Raw genomic sequence first — 23,704 nt, 5'->3', positions numbered from 1 at the left:
AGCAGCAGATGCTTCTATGCCTCCTGGTCTTGCATAGAAGATATTGCTAGTGGTGTTGCATAAGTCACTATTTGTTGGAAGTACAAATAGCACAGTTTCTTGTTACCAGTTAGACTAACAAAGTGACTTTAAGTAAACTCAGCAAGCATAGAAGAGCCAGAATATTCCAGTAGCAAGTGGAGATTCGGTCTTCTTCACAGCTCACTTCAAACAGTTCCAGCCCAATTACCTCCCTTCTGGAAATCTTATTATTTTTTCACTCCTGTTCAAAACATTCATGGTTAACCCCTCTTTCTTAAACTAATTTTTTTACAAGATACAGTAGCACATGAATTTAGAGCTGTAGTAGTACCTAACTACAGTACCTACCTTGCTGTGATTTTGAAATTGTATCTCTGGTGTTTCCCAACATGAATACTGTCTGTGGTATTGTTTATGGCTTTTTTGTTTTATAGGTGGGAGACAGCCTTATTTTTTCTTGCTTCTGTGGGGTTTCTTTGGTATATTAAAAAAAAAAAAATTTGTATTAATTTATAGCAATTCTTTAGTTTTCCTCCCAGTAGAATGGGCTTTAGAAGAGAGAATATTTTTTTTTAGTTTGGTATCAACTCCAGGAGGATAAAGATGGTTTCTTTGAGGTAAGTGAAAAATAGATAAGTTTGCATTGCTCTCCGAATGAAAATGTGGGCTTATTCCCTAAATACAAGAAGGTATGAGGACTAAAAAATTGGAAATGAATTAATTCTTAGTCCAGTTAACCTGACTGGTTTTATTCTGTCCCTATTTGTTCTTTAGGTATGAACAACCTAAATGTGATAATGGTGCCAGAGCTCACCCAACAAAAACAAAGGATTTGTACAAAGGGCGCCAGCTTCAAGGTCAGTGAAACTGATAAATTTGAGTTTATGTATTCCAATGCTTCGTTCATTCACTACAGTAAATTAGAAAGCAATTCCTTACACTATATCAAAACAAGGTATCTTTTAGATACCATTGTATTGATTTGCCACTGACTGAAGTCTTTGACTTTGGAACAGTGTAAGTCAGTATGGGTCTTGGTATCTTGTGAGAGAAAGTAAGACTCATTTTAGTCAGTAATTTAACAGCCATCATATTTACTTACTGAAATTATTCTTTGCTGCTCTCATATCAGGGAAATCAGCAAATTTATCAAGGATAACTTAACCTATGTTTCATAATCCTTGTTCTAGCAAAATCCATGGAAAATTTGCCTCCATCTTCAAATCAGTCTAAATAATGTATCCATCTTACTTTTCCCCAAGCGTATCTTGGTCCATTTACCTCACAATAATACTTTTTGAAATTATTCTTTGTTGAAGGAGAAAGCGGTGTTTATTATAGTTTTCATTTTTTTTCACACTTTTTATAATCATGTGAGAGATCTTACCTATGGGTAGTTGAGCTACACAGAAGTCAGTAGACTTCCTTAATTTTTGAAATGGCGTTTTAGTATGCTTGAATAACTTGAGGTGTAGCAGGTTTAGTGATATTGCAAATTATGAGGGATTACAAGTTACTGTCAGCCATTGTAAAGAACAAGAAAGAAGTAAATAATATGTGCAGATCTTTCATGTCATGAAAAATAATCTAGTTTGGTCACCTAAAGAAACATTCAGATGATTATCAGACGATAATTCTCAACCTATGACCATCAGTGTTGAAATACATATTGAGTGAACACACATTATTGCTCTCTGACATGAAATAAATTTAATTACAAGGTATAATAAAAAATACTAGATATAACTCTATGTTGTGTTCTATATAGAAGCTAATCAACAGACCTGGTTGAAGATTCCCTGCTCATTGTAGTGGGGCTGGACAAGATAACCTTCAAGGGTCCCTTCCAACCTGAATTATTCTGAGCTATTTACACAAATTACAAATTATTCTGTGCTATTCCATGAAAACCAGTGGAAAGTTAGCCATCTTCAACAAATTATTTCACACAACATTTGCATGGTAACAGACTTGGATGGTTACTTGATTTTATGGAGTTTTTTTCTGAATGAAAAGAACTTGACTCGGAAGATATTAGAGCAGAAATTGAACAAGTTTTGCAGTTAAAGATATCATTTACTGGTCGTTCCTACCTTTTTCTGAATATTTTGAAAAGCATTTGCTAGATGGAATCTTAGAAAGAGAATGAGCAGGTGAAGGATTTTAAGATTGCATATATATTTTTTTATCTAAACTGCTAGTGTATTCACACAGTACAGTAATAAAGATTTATCCAAAATTAAGATACTTTTCCAGTGAAATAGTTAAGGATTTTCAATGCTGCATACTCCTACTTGATTAATTTTCATTAAGTTAGGCAATAGTATATTGATTTTCTTTTTTTTTTACGTTATGGTATTTTACATTATGTGCACTTTAGTCCAAAAAACTACTACAGCAATGCAAGCCTATAATTATTATAATTTATTGGTATGACATGGATTTGTTCTCTCTCATGTTAGGTTGTTTAATCTTTGACTTCCAAATGCCTTGTGTTATTTTAAAATAAAGCAAATACCAACATTTCTTATATACTTGTAGGTTAGCTAGAAGAATCTCCTTTTCTGCAGCAGCATGGAGTAAGTACATGTCTGTAGAAGTAATTGAGGGAAGAGGCTGCTTCCCAGTTGCAGTTGTGTTAAGATGTTTATTTTTTTTCTTTCTCTCCCTGCAAGGCTAAATGCACAAGTGCATTTGCTAGTAAATGGCAAATTTATATCTTATCAGGAAAGCATTACATCAAGTGAAATGAATTGAATTTACTTTAGACATTTTTTTTAAAAAAAGGAGGTTTAAAGCTGATCTTGTACAAGTATTTCTAGTTGTTAACAAGTAACAGAAAGTCGTGTGAATAGCTAATATGAATCAACTTTTTAATAGCAATGAATCACTGTTATTCAGTTTTTCTATTGTAAGCAGCCCTGCAAAGGCACTTTTGCATGTGTGCTGTCTAAATTTAAATATAGCATATAATTGCTGAGTGGTGCCAGGACTGAATAAAGAAAAAAAACTTGGTTAATTGGAGTCTTACTTTTAAGGAATAATACATTTCTGAAGGGATGGGTTTGCTTGATTTGTTGATTATAGCCACAAAAATGCTGTACCCTTGGTGAAACCACTCTGATTACCTGCTTTGTAAAACCAGGAAGATTTTAAAATTAATTACTTCACTACTATGAATGATCTTAAATGGGATAAGCCCTACAGGTAGATCCTCAAGTGGATTAAACTGGCATGGTTCTGCAGCTGCACTGCTTTATACCAGCTGAAAATTTGAACCCATTATATGTTAAGCCAGATATTTTTTGCAATAATTTGTAAGTAAATCAAGAAACAGGTTTTGGTAAGCACTGATACCTTGTTAAGGCAAAATTGTGGCAGATAAGTGTCCCTTGGAGTCTACAGCAAAATTCCCACTAATTTAAACTAAGCTAAGACTATGTCTTCACATCCTAAGGTAACCTAATACAAAGCATCTGAAGTTGAAGGCTAGTCTAATGTTTGTAGGGATGATCCGAGCCACCAGTATCTCTTAGTTTGGGCTGGAAGTTATATAGTAATAATAATAATTCTTCCCATTAGATTTCTAGTCTTTTTTAAAGCCAAAACATTTTTCTGAGGTTACTTGTGGTTATGATCCTTCTCAGAAACTGGTTATTCTGAGATAATGAAATTGAACTCAAAAAGGAGTATAGAGAATGTCACATAGAATGTTTCCATAGAAATGTTTCCACAGAACATTCTCCATAGAGAATGTTTCCATAGAAACAAAAGGGTTTTTTATTTTTCTCACAGTCAGAGTTTTCAAACATTTGTATTTTGACCTTTTGTTCTCTTCTGTGTTATGCAGTCAAATGGAAGCTCTGTGATGTAAAGTCTTGAATAGTTTTTTCCATACTTTGGATTACTGGTGTGTTAAAGAGGAATTTAGTTTTCTACATAAGCTGATCAAGAGCATTTAAAAAGGTTTAGCCTAAAGGCTAGTTAAGCTAAATACATAGTTTGATGAAATGAGGTATAGGTGCCCTTGTAAGCTTCCTGTTCATAAAGCAAGTCTTGCCTCTGCTCTAAGCAACCTGGATGAAAAGGAACTTGGTGTGTAAGAGAGCAGGACATGAGAGCATAATGAGACAGTGCCAGACTACTCAGATGATTTGTCTTCTGGGCAAATCCTTTTCTTATTTAAAAACTATGCATTGAAAGTAAGAAGTCTCTGTTTTAGGCTCAGCTGTTGTGAGGGCTGGATAAACTTTGGATAGTGCTTTATATGATTTAAGATTTTTGTGTTCTTACTTGACTTGGGAATTTATCTTATTTTCCTGTAATATGATTTTCATTACCCAGACCTGAAATTTGAAAATTAGATGGAAAAGCTTTTAAAGTATTCCGGGGAATGTCATTTTGCTCACATAATATTTTTTAATTAGAAGTACCCTTATCTTTTGTGCAGGAAAAAAAACCCCAAAACTAACAAATAAGTAAATGGCATACAAGTTTCAGCAAGGGACACAATGTCAAGCTGGATTTTCAGACTTTAGTGGGTTGCTATGGTTTTGTCAATTTAAGTCAGACCGACCGCTAATTTTGTTTACACTTTATTTTGGTTTCTTTAAGTTTCTCCTTTTCTTTAACACAATGTGGGTTTTTTTGAAGTTCCTACAGTTGTGATACTTTGTTTCATACAAAAAGATAATTTGAGAGGGGAAAATATAATTTGGAAATGACAGTGCCTCAAACAGTAATACAGTATACTGACTTGGGTCAATGTGCAGATGTAGTAAATCAGTCTACTAAAAGTCTTGAAAGTCTCGGTTTTTATTTTCTCTAGATAGCATAGCTCTTCACTGTTGATTATTTTGTTTTCCTGAGATGCTGATCTCAGTTTGCCTTGCTGGAAGTAGAATGTGTCCATTGCATACAAGTTACTGTAGGTTTTTACTGGTGATGTAAGATCAGCATTTCACTCTTATTTCTGTCCTTACTGGCAATGCTTCACTTCAGTTGATTATCATTATAATTTTTGATTATAGACCATTTCTCATAAAAAGGTGAGTATTTCAAGGTTTTGATAGCATGGAGTTAAGAAGCATCTGAAAGGTTTTTATTGTGCAGGGTTTATTCGGTGGCACAAGAAGGATCCAAATCAGTTTTGCACAGCCTCTGTGAGACAGATTTTGAATTCTCTGTGCCCCCTTTTCCCCACAACCCAAATCCAAAACTCAGTGCTTTCCATCCAGGGCCTAAGCTCTGTTAATCATGTTGGTGGTACTCTGATGGTCTACAGTTTAAGTCAAACTTAGAACTTTATGACTCAACTGAAGTGTCTTGACAAAGGTCCCTTGTATAGTTAATCAACTTAATAACAAAATTTTTAAAATCCCTTAAAACTCTTAAATATAAACTACAGGTTGTTTTCTAGTTTCATAGCCTATTACTGACTCAGCTCTTGTTTTGAGCTATGGGCGTTCTTAAGCTTAGTTTAACCTTGGCATTCAAGTAGTTAATATTTTCTCCTGCAAATTATGCATGAGAGCAGTTCAACTAATCTGTTTATTTAATTTTTGTGTTACTTAAGAGAAACAAAAATATTCTAACTGCCCAGTTTTCTTCCTATTGTAATGGCTTTATTTACTGCGTTTCTGATGGAATAATCCTGCACTGACCCTGAACAGTTTATGTTTTGTGGAGCAAAACTCATGATTTAAGGTATAGGGGAATGATGTGTGGATAAGTAGTTTACTTTTGGTTGTTGGCAGTGTATCTTTTTCCAAAGTTAAAGGGAAATAGTCGGAAGCACTCAAACCACAGTGGTACAACACCCACAGCCAAACAGCCGTCATATGATGTGTCTCACTTCAAAGGCATCTTAAAAGAAAAGGAAAGTGACAGAGGCTTAACTGCTTTTCCTTTTGAGGTTCATTCTATCATGCAGCGGTTCCACTTTTGACCATGACTGCATCAGATTTTATAAGGTGCCAGAGAATTTCTCAGCTAAAATACTGAGTTACCACCACTGCCCTACCTCATGTAGCTTAGTCTGTTTCCACATAGTCCTTCATTTCCTCAGTGTAGTCTGGTACCAACACCAAGTAGAAACTAATCTTACCTTATTTTACATTCCTAAACATTTAAATGACTAAAGCTTTCTTTTTTTTAAAGGCATCAGATAAGGCATAATGCAAATTTTTAGCACATGCCTGCCTTCCCATGAGCTTCAAATTGTTAGGTCAATTGGCATGTAGCTGTCTCCACTGAGCTGTGATTTAAAAGGATTATATTTTTATGATGTAACCAGCTTCCTGCCTGCATGAGCCAATACTCAAGATACTCCTTTCTGCTATTAAATCTTAAAGCTCTGAGTAGTCAACCAAACAGTTGAAGTTGCTGGCTGTTTTGGATGAGCCTGTAACCATTGCCCTGAGCTCTGTGCTCTTCTATTTACTAAGAGGTATTTGGCAAAAAGGCTCTGTATGGAGCAGAACTACCAAAAACTTAGTATGACCAGGAAATGTTGGTTTAAATCTGGTGTGAACCTTCATGACAGTGATGGCAGAACTGAACAGCTATGTGGCAAGTTGATGGAGGGGACTTGCCTGGAGCATGGTGGGGTCTACAGGGAGGACGTGAGGCTCAACAGTGAGGTACAACTCCCATAGCGGGAAGTTCATGTTTGAAGCAGAGCGACGCCCACATAATCCAAAAGGAAATGGCTAGTGACATTGTATGCCAATTAGACACCCACAAGTCAGTGGGCCTAGATAGAGTGCAGCTGAGAGTAATGAGAGAGCTGGCCAAAAGAGCTTACCAATGACTTCCAGTCATTTACCAGCAGTCCTGGTTAACTAGAGAAGTCCCAGCATTACCAGAAGGTAGTTAGCAAATGTAATACCCTTCCACAAGAAGGGTTGAAAGGATGATCTGGGAAACTAAAGGCTTGTCATCCTGACCTTGGTAATGGGAAAAGTCATGGAGCAGATCATCATAAGTGTCATCATACAGCATGTGCAGGACAACCAGGGGATCAGGCCCAGCCAGTGGGGATTTATGAAAGACAGGTCCTGCATGAGCACCTTAATCTTCTATGGTAAGGTGACTTGCTTAGAAGATGAGGAAAAAGCTGTGGTTGTTGAATAACTAGACTTCAGTAAAGGCTGCTACACCATCTTCCACAACAGAGGAAGAAAGAAATTGAGTCTTGAGAAAGAAATTGAGAAGAAATTGAGTCTTTTTTTTGGCTTGAACAGATGCACTTTTCACTGAGTTAAACACTGACTGGATGGCTAGGCCAAGAAAATGGTAGAGAATGGAACTAAATCCAGTTGATGGCCAGTCACTAGTGGTATTCCCCAGGACATAGTATTGAGGTTGGTCTTGGTTTATATCTTTTATCAGTGGTTTGGATAAGGGGATTTAGTGCATCCTCAGTAAGTTTGCAGATAACACCAAATTATATGGAAGTGTTTTTCTACTGGAGGATAGGAAGGCTTTGCAGAGAGATCTTGACAGGCTGGATCAGTGGGCAAAGGACAACTGCATGATGCTCAGTAAAGCAAAGTGCTGGGTACTGCACTTGTATTGCAACAACCCTATGCATCGATATAGGCTTGGGGAAAAGTGGCTTGAGAACTGCTTAGCAGAAATAGATTTGGGGTTGCTAGTTTACAGCTGGCTAGCTGTGTGCCCAGGTGGCCAAGAAGGCCAATGATATATTGACCTGTATCAAGAATAGCAGGACTAAAAAAGTGATTTTCTCCCTGCACTCAGCACTGGTGACACCAGACCTCAATGCTCTGTTCTGTACTGGGCCCCTCACAGCAAGGAAGACAGTGACATTTTGGAGGGTATTCAGAGAAGGGCAGTGAAGCTGGTGAAGGGTCTGGAGTGCAACTCTTATGAGGAGCGGCTGAGGGAGCTGGGGGCGTTTAGCCTGGAGAAAAGGAGGCTTGTGAGGGAACCTTAACTACTACTGCTCTCTAAAACTACCTGATAGGAGGTTGTAGCCAGGTGGGGGCTAGTCTCTCCTGTCATGTCTCAAGTGAAAGGATGAGAGGAAATAGCCTTAAGTTGTGCCTTGGGAGGGTCAGGTTAGATATTAGAAAAAAATTCTCATTGAAACAGTTGTTAGGTATTGGAATAAGTTGTCTAGGGATGTGGTGAAGTCACTGTCTCTTGAAGTGTTCAATGAGTGTCTGGATATGACACTTGGGGTTTTGATTTATGGGTGATTTAGGTTGGTGTTAGGTTGATGGTTCTACTAGATGATTTTAAAGATCTATTCCAACCTTGATGATTCTGTGATTCTTTGCAAAGGTGTGCTGGAGGGCCAGGAACACTCCTTGTCAGTCCCTTGCTGCTGGGGTAGGAAGGGGAATGTGCTTCCCCTCCCAAAGCACTTGCTGTCTCTTCTAGTGTGTGCAGTGATGGCCTAGGGAGTGGGAAGGAAGTAATCTTCACCAATACATAGCTCTGTGGATCAAGCAACTGCTGAGGCCACTGCTATGGCTTCAGAGCAGCTGATCCTCCAAAGAGGACTCGGTGTCTTAAACCTACAATAGTTTACTTGGGCTTTTGAATTTAGTAACTTCAATATTACTACCCCATTGTCTGGCTACATGAGCAGATTTTAGTCTCCCAGTGGGAATTTTAGCTCCAGAGGGAGGAAGTCTTGCAAGTTATTTTTCAAGGCTCTGCAGATCACATTGATTTCCTTCTCACACTCTTCTATTCATTTCCTCATCCTGATTTGATTAATAATTATCTGGCCATAGTTCTTCATACTGCTTTAGTTTTGCCTCAATTTGTAATAATTTCTTATCAAAATGAATCTTCACACAAACCTGCAGTAGAAATATTAATACCTGAAAAAATGATCTCAAACACATAACCCAAGAGCTACTTAATGTGCAAATTTGCCTATAAAAATTACAGTGAAAGCATTTGTATTACTAGTAAAATGCCAGTGAAAGACACAACTGTTTCACAGCTAACAAAAGAGAAAAGCTTGCTGATTAAAGGTGAAGCTGCTGGCTCAGCAATAGCATTTCATTCATTGCTCTACTTCAAATTAACCTATAATTTTATGTTTATTTAAAAGAGCTAAAATAGAACTAATAAACACTGGCTTCATTTGCTTCACAGCATTTGGCTATGCCAAAGAATATAAATTCTGTTTCTCACCTCACTTGTTGCTGTCTTCCTTTTCCAAACAAACCCATGTTTAAGGACAGCAGTCTTGCCTGCTGTCAGTGTGAGCAGTGGAACACCTCCAGGAGAACATGCCCAGAAGGGAGAACGTTCTCTTGTATCTGGCTGGTTTCCCAGGAGGCTGTCTCACACCAGCTGTACAGTTACATTTAATCCCTAATATTATATTTACTCTCCTTCTACATTTTTCTCCTAATAGTAAAGAGGCAAAGAAGGAAATGAATTTATGTGAAATGTTTCAATGCAGAGATTAGCTTAATCAAGAAATCCAAAAGAAACTGCAAACCAGTACCTTTTAAACATCTTTGTTTCTTTTAACAAGGTCTCTGCAGAAAATACATGTGAGTATTAAGAAAATCAAGATACTTACCCTCTTTTAAAGATAGTCTAAAGTTTACAGTGAAAATACCACAGATCCTTTTAAAACAGCTCGAAGTACATTACTGTAGGATGCTGAGGTAGTGTCTGTGCCCAGTAGAAAATCCTACAATAAGAAGAGTGAAACTTTGATCACACTGGAACCTAAAAGGAATTAAAGAATTTACCTAATTCAACAAACTTTGATGCTGTACTCTTGAAACTAAAAACTTCAAGAAATGCTTTTAAAAAAATCTTGAAATAATCTCTGTTATAGTGAAGACATAGGAGAGTTATCTCATAATAATATGGGGCAACTGGATTGTAGCTCTTGGGTAAGCAGTAGAAAAAAAACAACACCAGTGGGAAGATTGATATAGAATAACCTCAGTTTTTTCTGCCAGAATGTCTGCAGTCATTATTATCTTGCAATCTAAAAGCTGTCAAGAAAAGCTCATATTAACTGAATGGAAAAGGTAAAAATGTTTTAGTGTGCCAGGGCTGTAATCATAATGAAAAATGACACCTGAATCTTATAATGACAATGAGTGGGAATCACATAATAAAACACTATTTCCTCAAAGGCACATGGTATGGGGCTTCTCCTTTATAATCTGATAGAGTAAATTGAATAAAAACATGCCATGGATTTGTAACGCTGTTCCTTTCAAAATGGATCTGTTGTTTTGTTGTGTTTTCATTCTTGGATACAAGTTCTCCTTGATTATGTGGCAGAAACAGCTCTCATGTTTAATCTCTGGACAGGGAAAAATAAATATTTTCATTTCAGATTGAATATATATCTGGAGCTATATTTTCAAGAGGGAACAGCAATGGTTAGGCATTTATTCTTTGTGTTTAATCACTTGGAGAAGTGTTCCAGTTTTCAAATTAGCACTTCATAACAGTGAGTTCAGTGGGATTTTCAATTCCCAGCAATTATGAAAATATCCTGTACTTACAATAAATCACCCTAGAAATTTTGTGGTTTTCATCAAACAGTGACTTTTTGAAATGCAGACTTATGAGGCTAGGGCTTGTGACAAATTAAGCCAATGCAAGTCTTCCCACTTACTAACATTTTGAATAACTTAATGTGCAATATAGTAATAACATGAGTCATTACTCAGCTGAATAATGACTGAAAGTGTCAAGCAATAAGACTCATTTATTTGTCAAGGAAAATGAACAAGATTTAGTTAAAATTGTTGCCACTGATCTCACATCATTAAGTATATTTTTCTGAAGAAAATATTTTTGTTTTAGCCTCCAAAAGGCTTTTTTGTGTAACCCTCTGCAAAAGGGCAAAAAATTTCCTCCTCGAGGACTTTCAGTTGTGGAGGCCTAGAGGTTTATTCAAACAAGGAATGACATCACATACTTAAAAACACTGAGATAGTCTCATATGCACTACCATGCAGTATATTCAGCCTGCTGCAAAAAAGAATTACTTTGTTTACTTCTTTTGAGAAAAAGGCTGTCTCTGATAATCAGAGTGTCCATTCAATGCCCACGTTTTCTAAACACCAGCATAGCTTATCTGAGACCAGTGAAACTGATCAACAGTAGAAGAGCGTTGCACATCTCACTGAGGTTGACCTTATTTTTACAAAGTAAAATGTCATTATCGAACATGGTTTCTGACTGAGGCTCAAAGGTAATGCCAGGTTTTGCCTTCTAATCACAGTGGATCAAAGAAATTATTAATTTCACATGCTTTGTCTTGATAAGGAAGTGCTGTAACCTTGGTGCAGACACAGATAGAGGATCTCATACCTGTTGTTGTTGATATGGAGAACCTGCAACCAGAGATGAGCTTGGAAAGACTCCGTGCTTAATATTGTTAATTTTTTGCATCACAGCAGTTTATAGTTGTATAGTCTGGGATACCAGTGTTCTGGGCACTGCACAAATACAGAATAACAAGATGATGCCTGGAAAATTTGCAGTCGACCTGACTGCAAAGCCACTCGGACAATGGGTGGACAGATGCCATCAACTGGAGAGGCAGTGAAAGTTCCAGACAATTCCTCGAAGTGCTTCAGTCTGCCAGCATGTGTCACCTTCATTTCACACTGGCTGAGCTTAAGCCAGCTGGCTTTACTCCAGATCCTTCTTCGCATCAGGTATTTAGACTGCAGAGAATGCATTTTTCTGGGCTCAGTGAAGAGATAGAGTAAATATTCTTGTTCACTGGGATGCAATTGTATATGATTCTATCTCAGTGTTTTTCAAATAGATGGTGTTATTCCTTGGTTAAGTACAGCTTATAGGCCTCCACAACTGGGAGCCCTCAAGAAAAAATGAAATGACCCCATACAAACATCTGGGAATTCTTTCAAAGGATTCAGAATGCTTCACAAGGTTCAGAAACTTGCTTTTCTCTAGCTCAGCAGGAGTGCTACTGTTCATAGATTCCTGATGTTAGCATATGGCAAAAATCCATGAATAATTTTGAGAAATAAATTTGTCACAAATTTTGCCCTTTACATTTGTGAAGTTCTTGAATTTGCTTGCTATCTAGAAATTCAAAGCTTTTTTTCTGGTAAAGCTTTTTTTCTCTGTAAGTCATCCACAAGCAACTCATTGTTAATATTCCTAAAGTACAATCCATGACCTGCTGAACCCTGATTCTGCAAAGACTTACTTGCATTCTTCTTGTGATTAGTTCAATTAAAATCAAATAAACTTTTACATGTGGTTGTAAAGTTAAGCCCAGGCATAAGTGTCTGTAGGACAAAGGTTTAGGTTATTCCATAGCCCTTGATATTCTATGTGCTATGTTGCCTCTGATTGTTGAATGAGACACAGGCAGTCAGAACCAGTGCAAAGTCAGGGGTTTTCAGTCCCAGGGTATTACCCCTGTTCTCTAACTGTAGAGTTATAGAATGCATCCTTACGAGTCTGAGGTTTAGGTTCTTTGAGTACATAATCCAGATTTGCTGGTAGCAATCCAATTTGAAATTAGCTTTGGAACAAAGTTCAATGCAAAGCAAAGGTCATTGAATTAAATTAATTTAAGAAGCAGAGTGAGTATTCATCAGCTTTTTTTTATGGCTTCTTAATCACTACATACCCTTCTGTGCTGTGAATTTTATAACAGGGAAAAGTACTGATAAGTGAATTCCTAGGCTTTGTAGCCAGCCACAGTTACAATGGAAAATGAGCAGCAGATTTGTTCACAGAAAATAAACCCAGAGTTTGAAAAATTCACCTGGCTCACTGAGGAGAAAAGCAGAATCTAGGAATAGCTTTTGACTAACATATTCAGCTACATAGTTAGCTAGTAGTAGTAGTAGTTAGCTATAGTATTTTGTCTACTATACATCTGGTGGTGTCTGGAATAGACAGCTATGGATAAATATGGATTTAACTCATAAATTGCATTTGGTATTTGGTTCTACAATCTCACTTGCTATTATTGCTGTGTCTCTCTCATTTTCATCAAGCAGGAAGGCATCATAAAGAGCTCCATTAGTTGTGCACCTATGTGTGAATCTAAATATAATCATCAATCATCAATAATGAACAGAGTTACTCTTTCATATATGCTGGAAATATCCATATCATAATTTCAGTTCAGAGAAGTAATATTTAAATGGTCACAAAACAATATCTCTGAACCACTGAAAATAAAAGATTGCTGTTTTTTCATTAGGATATTTAGCACATATTTCTACCCTTGGAAAAATTTAAGTATATCTGGTGCTTGTCCTTTAGGCTTTGAATGCAGAAAGCTAATTTGGAGTTATTTAGAGAAGGATTTTATTAGTTAGAACTTTTGTGTGTCTCTGAGATCTTTATAGCTGAATTCACACTATCAAAGAAAGAGCTGGAAAGATACAAAATATTCCTAATAAAATGTTCTTAAGCTCTCTGTAATATTTATACAAGAGAGTTTTGGATTCTTTTTCCCACAATAACATGTACCTGTGTGGGGTTTAGGAAGGTGCATTGGAGTATAGTAATTTCTTCTGGTGCTTTTTGGGGTTATGTGTGCTAGTAATTTCATCACACAGGAATAATGTGTTTCTGATTTATGTAGATTAAAAGCTAATATATATATATATGATAGCTAACATAGCCCTTAATTTAAATCTGTATTTATACTAAAATTCACATTTACAAACAGATCCTCTTATGCCTCTCAAGTCACACTTCTAGGAAAGGATCATAAACAGGTTCTACTTGCAAATGTATTCCATATACATTCTCAGTAGTTTTCTCATGTTTTGAAATGAATCAAAGCCATTCTGCGAGCTGTACCCTATCTCTGCTGTTTGTAATGAATTAATGTGATGCACCTTAGAGAAAGAAGGTGCAAATATAAGAACAGTGATTTTGCTATGAGAAATTTGAAATCATTGTATTAAGAATAGAAAAAGTAAATACATATTTTGCCAATATTTTCAATAGTTGATATAATCCATATGATTATATAGATAACTTCTTGAAAGTAGGTTTTTAATTGTATGCTTGGCAGTTACTTGCTCTAAAGAACTTTATTCTATTTAATCTCTGAAACTGTTGTTCTAATTCTGCTTCTAATTCATTACTTTGAATTGAAAATAGTCTCACTGTAACAAGTTCTCTTAGGGTGTAAAATGGTATAGAGGAAACCAATAACATGGACAGGATACCTACAGAGAGCTTACAAAAGAGACCTCGGATACTAGTATTTTGCTTGCTTTTTATTTCACAGAAGAAAAGAACAAGTGAGATTCAGTGACAAGTATCATTAGAAGGTTTCAAGGAATGTCAGTATTTCAATCCAAGTATCTCTTGTGAATACTGACATCCTATGGAGAGGGATGCTGGGACCTGGAGGGAAGATGTCACATCCTCTTCTCTCTAAATGTTTGAGTGGACATTTATTCTTCTGACACAGCTCTCCTGCTCTGGAAAAACAGCTCAAACTCCAGATTCCGGTGGGGCTGCAGGACATGAGGCTGGGCTGACACCATCTGTGTGCACCACTGTGCCAAGATGAGTTGAGACTCCCATGCTCCTTGCACTCATGGAAGAGGCCAGCTTGCACAGGCATGAGTCTGGGCTGGGAGTGAGATGTGATGAATGAGCTCTTTTTGTATTTTCCTGTCAGTGAGATGTAGCAGGGGTTTTGAACTATTCCCCTACCAGAAGTAGCATGAGCTGCTCTGACCAGCCCACTTTGCCTGTAGGCACATGTATGTGCCTGCATTTTTTTACCTAGAGCTGGTTCTGTGACACATTCCTCCGAAGGAGAAGAGTTACTGTTTGCTGTGTCAGTGAGCTCAGCAGCCTCAAGTGATGTTGGGTTCACTGCATGTATGATGTGACTCCTTGAGCATACCCACACTCTTCACTTCTCAATGATTTCTATGTGTCTGAAAGCTACTGAGTGGTAGGTTTCCATGTACAGCACTAGAAATGGCCACATTTTTCAGCACTTTGCTCTGCACACTTATCTTTCAGATCTGTCATGCAGACCTATTAAAAAAATTGGAGTATACTTAAGCATGAGAGAACATTTATTTTACAACCCTTAAAACTGTCTCAGCATCTTTTGTCTTAGAAAAGCAGGAAGATTGCTTCTGAAAAAAATGTGATTGATGCCTTTATGCTGTATATATATCAAAGGACTACTTTCTTTACACAATATGAGATTATTTACAACTGGGAAACCAGGACACTTAGTTAATTAGGAGCTCTTGGTAAATGTCTCCCTTCTTCCTTAATAGTTCAGCTGGATCCAAGTTTTCCTATCAGCTTTGTGCAAAGCATAGTTAATCATAATTAGGACACCAGCTATATGTAGAAGTTAGGGTCATCTAAACTTCATAAACAGCACCAACAGGGAGTTCATGCTCTAGGTGTTATTGACATTACCATATCAATTTGAACCAAAGTAATGGATAAAAATAATTAATATTAGATATACAATCCTAATGTCAAATTTTGAAAGGAATAATTATTCTCTGAATTTAGTCTGGTTCCTTCTGAATCAAAGGAAGCTAGTCTCTTTTTTATAAAAACACTTTGTTCTCTGAATTCCTTAAGTTTTACTAATTTTTTCATGAAACTTTCCTATTGCAAGCTGGACTAAATTTAATTTTTTTTTTTGCAAACACTAAATGCCAATCTGTTATGAGCTGTTTGAAATCATGTTTTCTATTTCAACTGTCCGCTTGCTTGGACACAATGCTGATTTCATTCTTAGTCTTCTGTGTTTCTTTTTTCCCTTGTTTCTCACTCTTGATTAAAAAAATGAGGGCAAACAAAGCTACAACATCTGTATCTCACATGTTTACAAGTCCATTTCATTAAATCTATGAGCTGTCCAGGATTTATGTGTAGCATTTTGTACACTAGGTGTAACTGTCAATAGGAAAATTTTAATCTAATAGGGAGTAAAAAAAAATCACTTACTTGAACTTCCTATAAAAAATTAATTTCTTTAAACAGGTATTTTGATCCCTGCATTAACAGGGTACACAATTCTCTTGGAGCCAAGCTCATGGTTCCAGGCATGCATCACACAGTGTTATTGCAAACTTGGCAACTAAATCGAGGGAAGAGATTAATGTGCAGTGTGGTGGCTGGACATGTAAGGTCCAGGAATCGGGCTTTAATTTAAAGTTCCCAGTATGGCTTGGTAAAAAATAAGGCACACTGCTGTGGTACTGTAATTTCCACTGTTTAGAAAAACAGGGCTTGCTCTTCATCATGAATTGTTTTTACTTTTGAAGTTCATTAATTTCCCTGACATAGGCAGGTGGCTTGGTTATAGTAGGGTTATTTGGGAAAGCAGGGTTCTTCTGGGAGAGTGAAAACTGTATGGTTTATTCTACAGTGAAGCCTTGTTTTGTCAAATTCCTTAGCTGCTTGAGATTTAAGCTTGGTGGCTTAGCTAAGCATTCGGGTGAATGCTTTGTTTTTGCTAGGTTTCCTTCATATCTGGCTGTGGGGCATCTTGCAGACAGGCTTCACTTGATAGCCACTTTGTGTGGAAGGCAACAAGGGAAGGAGGAATGTGAATAGATATAAACTGCTCTGATTCTTTACAATCCACTCAAGGAAATATGCTCAAGAAGCAGGTCAGAAAACTCTGTTTTAATATGAAAGGAGAGGCATGCATTTCTTATCATAAAACTATTATGAATGTATCTATTAAACCTGAACTCTTCATTTGAAATCAAACATGGTTGTCTGGAGGGGGAGTGAAAAAAACCCAGACCCACTGGATCTTACTCTAATTGTAATTATATAGGTGATATACAAAAGGCGAGCTCATTGTGGGATACAGTGAATGTCTTGATGCTGAAGTTTTTCCTTTTTGTACAATGAATTTCAGAAGATGTTCAACTTCTGAAAGAGAAGAGAAGGGTAGAAAGAGAATGGTACCTTCTATGCCCTATGTCTTAGATGGAACTCATAGGTCAGCTAATGTTTTCAGTCCTAACATTAGGAAAGGAACAAATTTTTTTTTAAAAAAGTATTTATTTACAAATTAATTCTATAATTTTGTATTAAAGTTAGGATTCATACCATATGCACAAGCTCAAGTCAAGCTCCCTCACACAGATTTTTTTTTTTTCTCAGATGTTTAGCTTCAGAAATTTTGCTTAGTAACATTTGTAATTTGGAGACAGGTAGGAATTAATTAGGTTAATTTTCTTGTTGCCAACCCAAAATTTGTACTTCAACACCAAAAGACTAATTCCCCAAGCTCAAGTTTTCTTCTTAGTGATTTATCTCTGTTTACAGATAAAGCAGAACACTGTAATACAGGGCAGATAAAGCAAGGACATTCTGTACTCATTATATTTTCAGTAGAGTCAACAGATAAATCCCTGTCATAAAAGAAAAGCAATTTATTCTTGAAATGATCTTTGATAGCTAGGCATTTATATTCTTCATGGTTTCTTGGTAACCATTTCCAAATGTATCAGCATAATTAATGGAATCTCTCAAATATTTGAGAGATGAAAAGTGATCATTTTTATGCAGAAAAAAGAGAAAACAGATTAAATAAAGTTCACAAAAAATGGTTATATAATTTGAATTTGGAACTCCCATCCTTTCCCCTTGTCTTGATAGATGTTTTTATTTTCAAACATTCATGAAATTTATGGATCAAATCGATTCTGCTCCATCTGAACAACCCAAGATACACTTGATACTATAGACAAACCTAGGTGCTTTACTAAGTCAAGCTGTAAAGTTTGTTGATGTTTTTGAAGGCACTGTGTGAGAACCCCAAGTTCCCTTTCTGTTCAAAATTTAGACAATTGAGTGAAACCTTTCACATGAAAATGAAAAGGAAAAAAAGACAAATTAAGGTTGTGCTCTGTGTTGTGAATGAAAATTGTCAGGTTGAGATAGAACCACTGAAGTGCCCTATGCTTCTTGTTGCCCCTGTAAATAATGTTTCCTTTTTTTTTTCCCCACTCTGTTCCATGACATCTGAGTATTTAATTCCCTCCAGCTGCCCAATTTTTTCCAGTGTGCTCTGAATTCAACTTTATACCACTGGAAGTTGTACTGTCTACTGTTTTAATGTCCTCTAAGTGAAATACTTAAATTGAATAATAGAGAAGCTTAAATGCTCAGTTTTAAATTGAACGGATTGAAAGTTAGAAAATAAAATTCAACAGACTTCATGTGTTTTTTATATCAAACAACAGGCTTTTCTTTTGTATTTGCTGAAAAAAATGTTTTAAGCAGTGGCTTATACTATGGAAGAATGATAAAGTGCTGCTTAAGCATCCATTCACACAACTCTGTTGCTTGGTGAGGGAAAAAGCCTTAAGACCAAAACATTCAAGGCAAAAACCTTTTTACTGAGAATTTGACTCTTCAGACTCTGAACTGCAGTGCCTTTGTCCAGCAAAGCACTGAAGTCCATGCTTTTCTTTAAGCTCGTGAATTCATTTGATCTAGTGAGAAGACTGTATTGACACACTTACTAGGCTTTCTGGAAGATGCTGGTTGCATTTCTTTATGCCATGCAGGATGAAGCCCTGACTTAAAGAACATGCTGTCTAGTTCCGATGCTATTGTTATTCTGCTGAAGAAAATGTTTTAATGTAGCAATAGGAATGGTTTCTGACATTTTCTTTGTTCTGAGGGTTTACTCACAGCAAAAGGAACCCTTCTGCGGACACACAATACCTTGATGATTAGAGTACTCAGCTGAAGAGAAAAGAACAGAGGTTCAAATCCTTGATCCAAACCAGACTGAGCAGGGAATTGAACCTAACTCTCTAGTGTCAGAGATTAGGGTATTCCACTGGGATAACAGCAAGCCAGGTTTCAACTCCCTGCTCTGTCTGGTTTGAATCAGGGAGTTGAACCTCAGTCTCCAACATTTCAGCTGCATGCCCTCATCACCAAGCTATTTGGCCAAAATGGTATAGGGTGTTTTGCTCTAAAAAAAAAAAAAAAAAAAAAAAAAAAAGACATTGAAAAGCTCATTTTGCACCAGAGTAAAATATAAACTACCCAATCCTTACTATTTCCAAATGATGGAATTGTTGTTTCCTGGCCAGGCTGAGAGACAGCTACTTCGTTGTCACATACTGAGAGTGCCAGAAGCAATAGGAAGATATAAAACCCTTCTGTCCCTGCAAATGCAGCTAAAGATGCAGAGATTCAGCCATGTTATCCATATGGCTTTGGCAGAAGCAGAGAAAACAAAACCACCAGAAGCCAGTTCATGTGAATGCCAGAGCTATCTCAGTGAATCACAGTTTTGTTTGGAGGAGAATAGGGGAGGAAGATTAATATTCTGTCAGTGCTGTTGGAGGTGTCTGTGTCAGCGCACAGGCTGTGAGTTTGCTTGGAACATCAAGCAGCTCTTTTCTCCACTGGTTTTCATGTCTCTCTTCTCTCTCTTCTCTCCAGTTTACGTGCTTTTCTTCTCCTTTCACTGCCCTTACCATATATTCATGTCCTTCCCACAAAAATTGTTCTGGCTTAAGCTCTAGTCTTTGCAATGACACACATAATTGAAACTTGTAAAATCCTATTAAAATATGCTTATATCAGTTGATAGAAATGGATGGGTTGTAACTGTTTGTCTTTTTCTTGTAATCCATACATACATATTGAATTTCTTGATCTAATCCTAGGCATTTTTAAAGGTTTAAGTATTTTTTTTTCTGATCATTACATTCTCTTCTGGCTCCTGGTTTTAACCAGCAGTAGAACACCAAGTGATTTTTTACAATCTAGCATGTGAACCCTTTTATAGTCATCTGCATAGGGCTTGTTTACCTTAGTCATGTGAAGTTCATAGACTGAAAGTCTGTATGTATTGGAATTCGCAGTATTGGGTATCTGTAAGTATCCATACTTGGATGGACTTCTAGCTTTGAATAAGAGTTTTTTACATTCATTTGCTTGCAATGGCAAATGACCACTGCATACTAAATCATCATCGGAGTACGTGCATTTATACCAAAGAATTATTTCTGGTAGAGTTAGAATGGAAATGTGGGGTGTATGAATTACAGTGTCATTATTTCAGTTGCCTTTGCCAACAGGCAAGCACTGTTGCAAAATGCGTGGCTGAAAGCCACGTTAGTATACATGCCCAAGAAAGACTCAGTTTTGCTGGGTCTGAGCATTTGAGATGTTGCTGTTGTAGACTTAGATTGAATTTTCCCCTATCCCCTTCAATACCCAGGGCACAAAGTTATAAAGCAATGTCTTATTTCCATCTCTCTCCATTCACTCAGCAGCACAGAGTAAGACACCTGAGAACCTTGCTTGTGTGTTTCTATTGCTGTGTTATCAACAAATGAGACTCCATGGCCTGCTCCATGGAGCAGTGTGTACAGAAAATGGTACACACACACCGCGGTAACTGTCTACACTGGCTCAGTCTTGCAGCACGCCATGCCATGTCAGCCTGTGTATAAAATAGGGTCATGTTTGTTTGTAGACCATGTCTGATATCTGGAGGGGATGATAGGATATTTCTCCTTCTCTCTTCGTTTCCTGTAGAGTTCCACAGTCAATAAGCCTGACTGGTTTTCACATTTCAATAACCTCTCTCCTCAGCCCTTTCGGATATTACCTGTTAGTACCAAGAGTCAGTTGACTCTGAGGAACCTGCTTGGCATTACACTTCATGATATCTGCTGAAGTTGACAGGATGGGCTTCTGCATATATGCAAGGAAATCCAGTCCTTGGCATGGCTGCAGGATATCCTTAGTTGAGTACCTGTCTGAATGCTGGACATTCAGAATGCTGGACAGGGGAAACAGGCCACACTGTGCCCAATGAAACCCGCCTGCAGCGTAGTGGTTCAGTGTCCTCATAATCCTTAATAGAGTGTTATCATGGCATTGGATCTTCCTGCTGTAAAGCGACCCAAGGCACTTTGTAATCAAACTGCACACTGTAAACTGTTTTACATAAAGTCAGCTGCATTGCATCCTTCCTGGACTTTAGAACCATAATTACATTAATCTCCATCCTTAATTTACTCTATTGTGCTTCTGTCATTGCAGGATCTCTGCTACCAAGTAGGACATGTTCATTTCCTCAGTGCTTACTGTAAATTGCAAATTAAGGGTGGCATGGTTAACTCTCAATTGCCTGCTTTTTGTGGGATTAAATCCAGTTCATCATTACTTGAGCATTTAGTATATTATTGTTTAATGAGGTACACAGTACTACATTTGACTTGGAGAATCTTTTCCAAACAGAGGTCTATTTGCAAAGAAAGTTGGTTTGAGAACCTGCTGTAGCTGCAGAGACCTCTGTCAACCCTGGAGAAGTGAGCTGGGTAATGTTGAATTAGGAGTGGACCATCATCTTTACTTTAAATAAATAGTGTCTAATTATTAAAGCCTGGGCCTATTCAGTCTGTCATAGTATGCCTACCTCCTTCAGCAGGATCTAGGGGCATTTCATTCTTTTGTAATTTCATACCTTGTAAGAGTTCCATAAGTTGTATTTATGTTTTTTGTATTAGTCATCTTACAGCCTTTTGTCTAGCAAAGGATGAGCCAGTGAGATTTGGAATGATATTTCCAGAGGAAATCTATCATGTTTAATGGAAAGTGTCCAGAAAGGTAACACAGATCCCAAATTAAAAACTGCATAAAGAGAAAGGGAGATTTTTGTGATGCCAGGTTTCCAAGCACTGTTTCATTCCATAGTGTTCAAGTAATGCTTTAGTGGTACTTGCTGACTCTTGTTTCACTTCAGTTACTTCCAGGATTTCCATTTTATAAACCTCTTTTAATCACTACTGTAAAAATCCATTCTGATTCAATCAATTCAGTATATAGTTAAAGTTCAAAAAAATAGCCATGATTGCCTGCCATTAATTCCAGCCTCCCTCTGTACTGGATATCCAGTTTCTAAATCTGTCACTTGCCAGTTATGGAAGGGAGGGAGAAAAAAGTAATCAGGTAAAACTGTGAAAATTTGTCTCTTAATTCAAGTTCAGTACTCACAGGTAGAAGCAAAATAAAGCAAGGGTAAAGACTGATATTTTACGTGACTGCTTGCAGTATTGCTAGATCTTCTTCCTCCTTTCTGCTCCCCCCTTCCTCATCTTTTTTTTCCATCTCATCCTTTACCATGCAACAATATGCTTTGTGCACTGGTAGCACTTAGTTTTGCTTTTGGTGGTTCTGCCACTGCTTTTATTTCCAGATTCAAGAGACACCAAGTCACTGCATCTGAAATACTCCATTTGTGTGCCACAGGTTGGCATTGCTCTGTACCATCTCTTTTTGTTCTTTTTTAAAAACAAAACAAAACAACCCCTAAAACAAGGAATGTACAGTGTTTCAAAGGTGTATTTGAGAAGATCCATCACGTACAAAAAGGTATCTTTATGTAGAGTGCTAATCTACCATCTCCATCCATCCTGTGTTATGTATGATTGCACAAGAATCACACACAGGCATGAAGGTACCATTCTGTGCACGGGGACTCTTAGAAAATTACTCTAATGTGCTGCTGGCCCAACAGCTCTGAATTTCCTTCTTCTGATTTAATTACCATTGGTTCTTAGCATCTGAATAAAGACCTTTTTTGTGGCTTTAGAGGATAGTGGGTGCTTTGAGGATTTTCAGCTTGTCGTGGTTTGACATGGAAGTGAATTTTTTTCCAGGAAGTTGGGTCAAACCAGTCAGTGGTCAGGTTTGGATAGTGGCACCTGGAGTGACCACTGAAAGTATAGACACGCCTCTGAGAACACAGCGGGTTAAAAGCAAGAACTCCCAGGAGAACTGTCTCTTTGGTTCCGGTCAGAGAGTGCAGACTTTCCCCTGCCCAACCATGGGCTGGGTGGGGGAGGGGAAGCCACGCGGCCTTGTCCAGGTAGGCCGAGGGGCTGAAGGTCTGGAACCGAGCCAGCTCCTGCGGACGGAAGGGTGGAGAGAAGCGGAGATGCCTTTGTTCCCCCCCCACACAGAGGGAAAGTGACAGAGCCTGGCGGCACCTGGAAATTTGCCGGCAGAAGAGAAGCAGAAAGGGGGGGGGGGGATGATGCCCAGCGTGGGAGACGGGATGCTGGACCGAGATATCAGCCGTCCAGGGAGTCTGAACTTTTAACCCTTTCCAGAAAATGAGGGCTTTGTAAAATATTACTCCTCCTTGATTTGTGGTGGAAGAGAGACAGTCCGGGACCTAACGTGTTAGAAGAAGAAATATTTAGGTGGGAGGAGATGATGAAGTAGCTTTTGGCTGGACTTTTCTTGTTAGCCATGGACTGAACCAAAATTTCCTGCAATAGAGACTGCATTTTAGGGGGATGCAGTGGTGACCCAAGGAGACCTGCTTCAGCTTCTAACAGCACAGGAATGGCAAGAACAGAAGAAAGCTGAGGAGGGAATGGTGATGCCCTCTGTCTTCGGGAAGAAGATGATTTCTGTTCTTGGACCCTTGGCCCCAGGGGAAAATGGGGGGGACTGTAGTCCCAAGATGAGAAGCTGAACTGTTGTATCTTTGGGTCCGTGGCAAAGCATCCTTAAAGGAGCCCTATGAGCAGTCTGTCCATGCACGGTGGTGAGAGCACTGTGACATGGAAAGGAGAGTGTGACACTGGCAGATTTTCTCTGGGCGGTTGCCATGTGTGACCTGGAAACACAGGAGGTGGCAACTGTGTTTCCTGGG

The 23,704-nt window shown here is 37.8% G+C and overlaps 1 protein-coding gene across 3 annotated transcripts in view; it reads left to right on the top strand.

The window, feature by feature from the left end:
• The window catches only part of SMOC2 (SPARC related modular calcium binding 2), a 141,183-nt gene that overhangs the window by 102,662 nt on the left and 14,817 nt on the right, over positions 1-23,704 (top strand). For all 3 annotated transcript variants that reach the window (XM_053939204.1, XM_053939203.1, XM_053939202.1), the window contains one exon: positions 796-878. In XM_053939204.1, the coding sequence (XP_053795179.1) occupies positions 796-878 (83 nt within the window). The remainder of the gene's footprint in view (positions 1-795; positions 879-23,704) is intronic.

This window comes from Vidua chalybeata, chromosome 3 (assembly GCF_026979565.1).
Source record: "Vidua chalybeata isolate OUT-0048 chromosome 3, bVidCha1 merged haplotype, whole genome shotgun sequence".
NCBI classification, from domain to species: Eukaryota; Metazoa; Chordata; class Aves; order Passeriformes; family Viduidae; genus Vidua; species Vidua chalybeata.
Note: the sequence above shows the minus strand (reverse complement) of the source record. Positions and strands in the feature narration are given on the sequence as shown.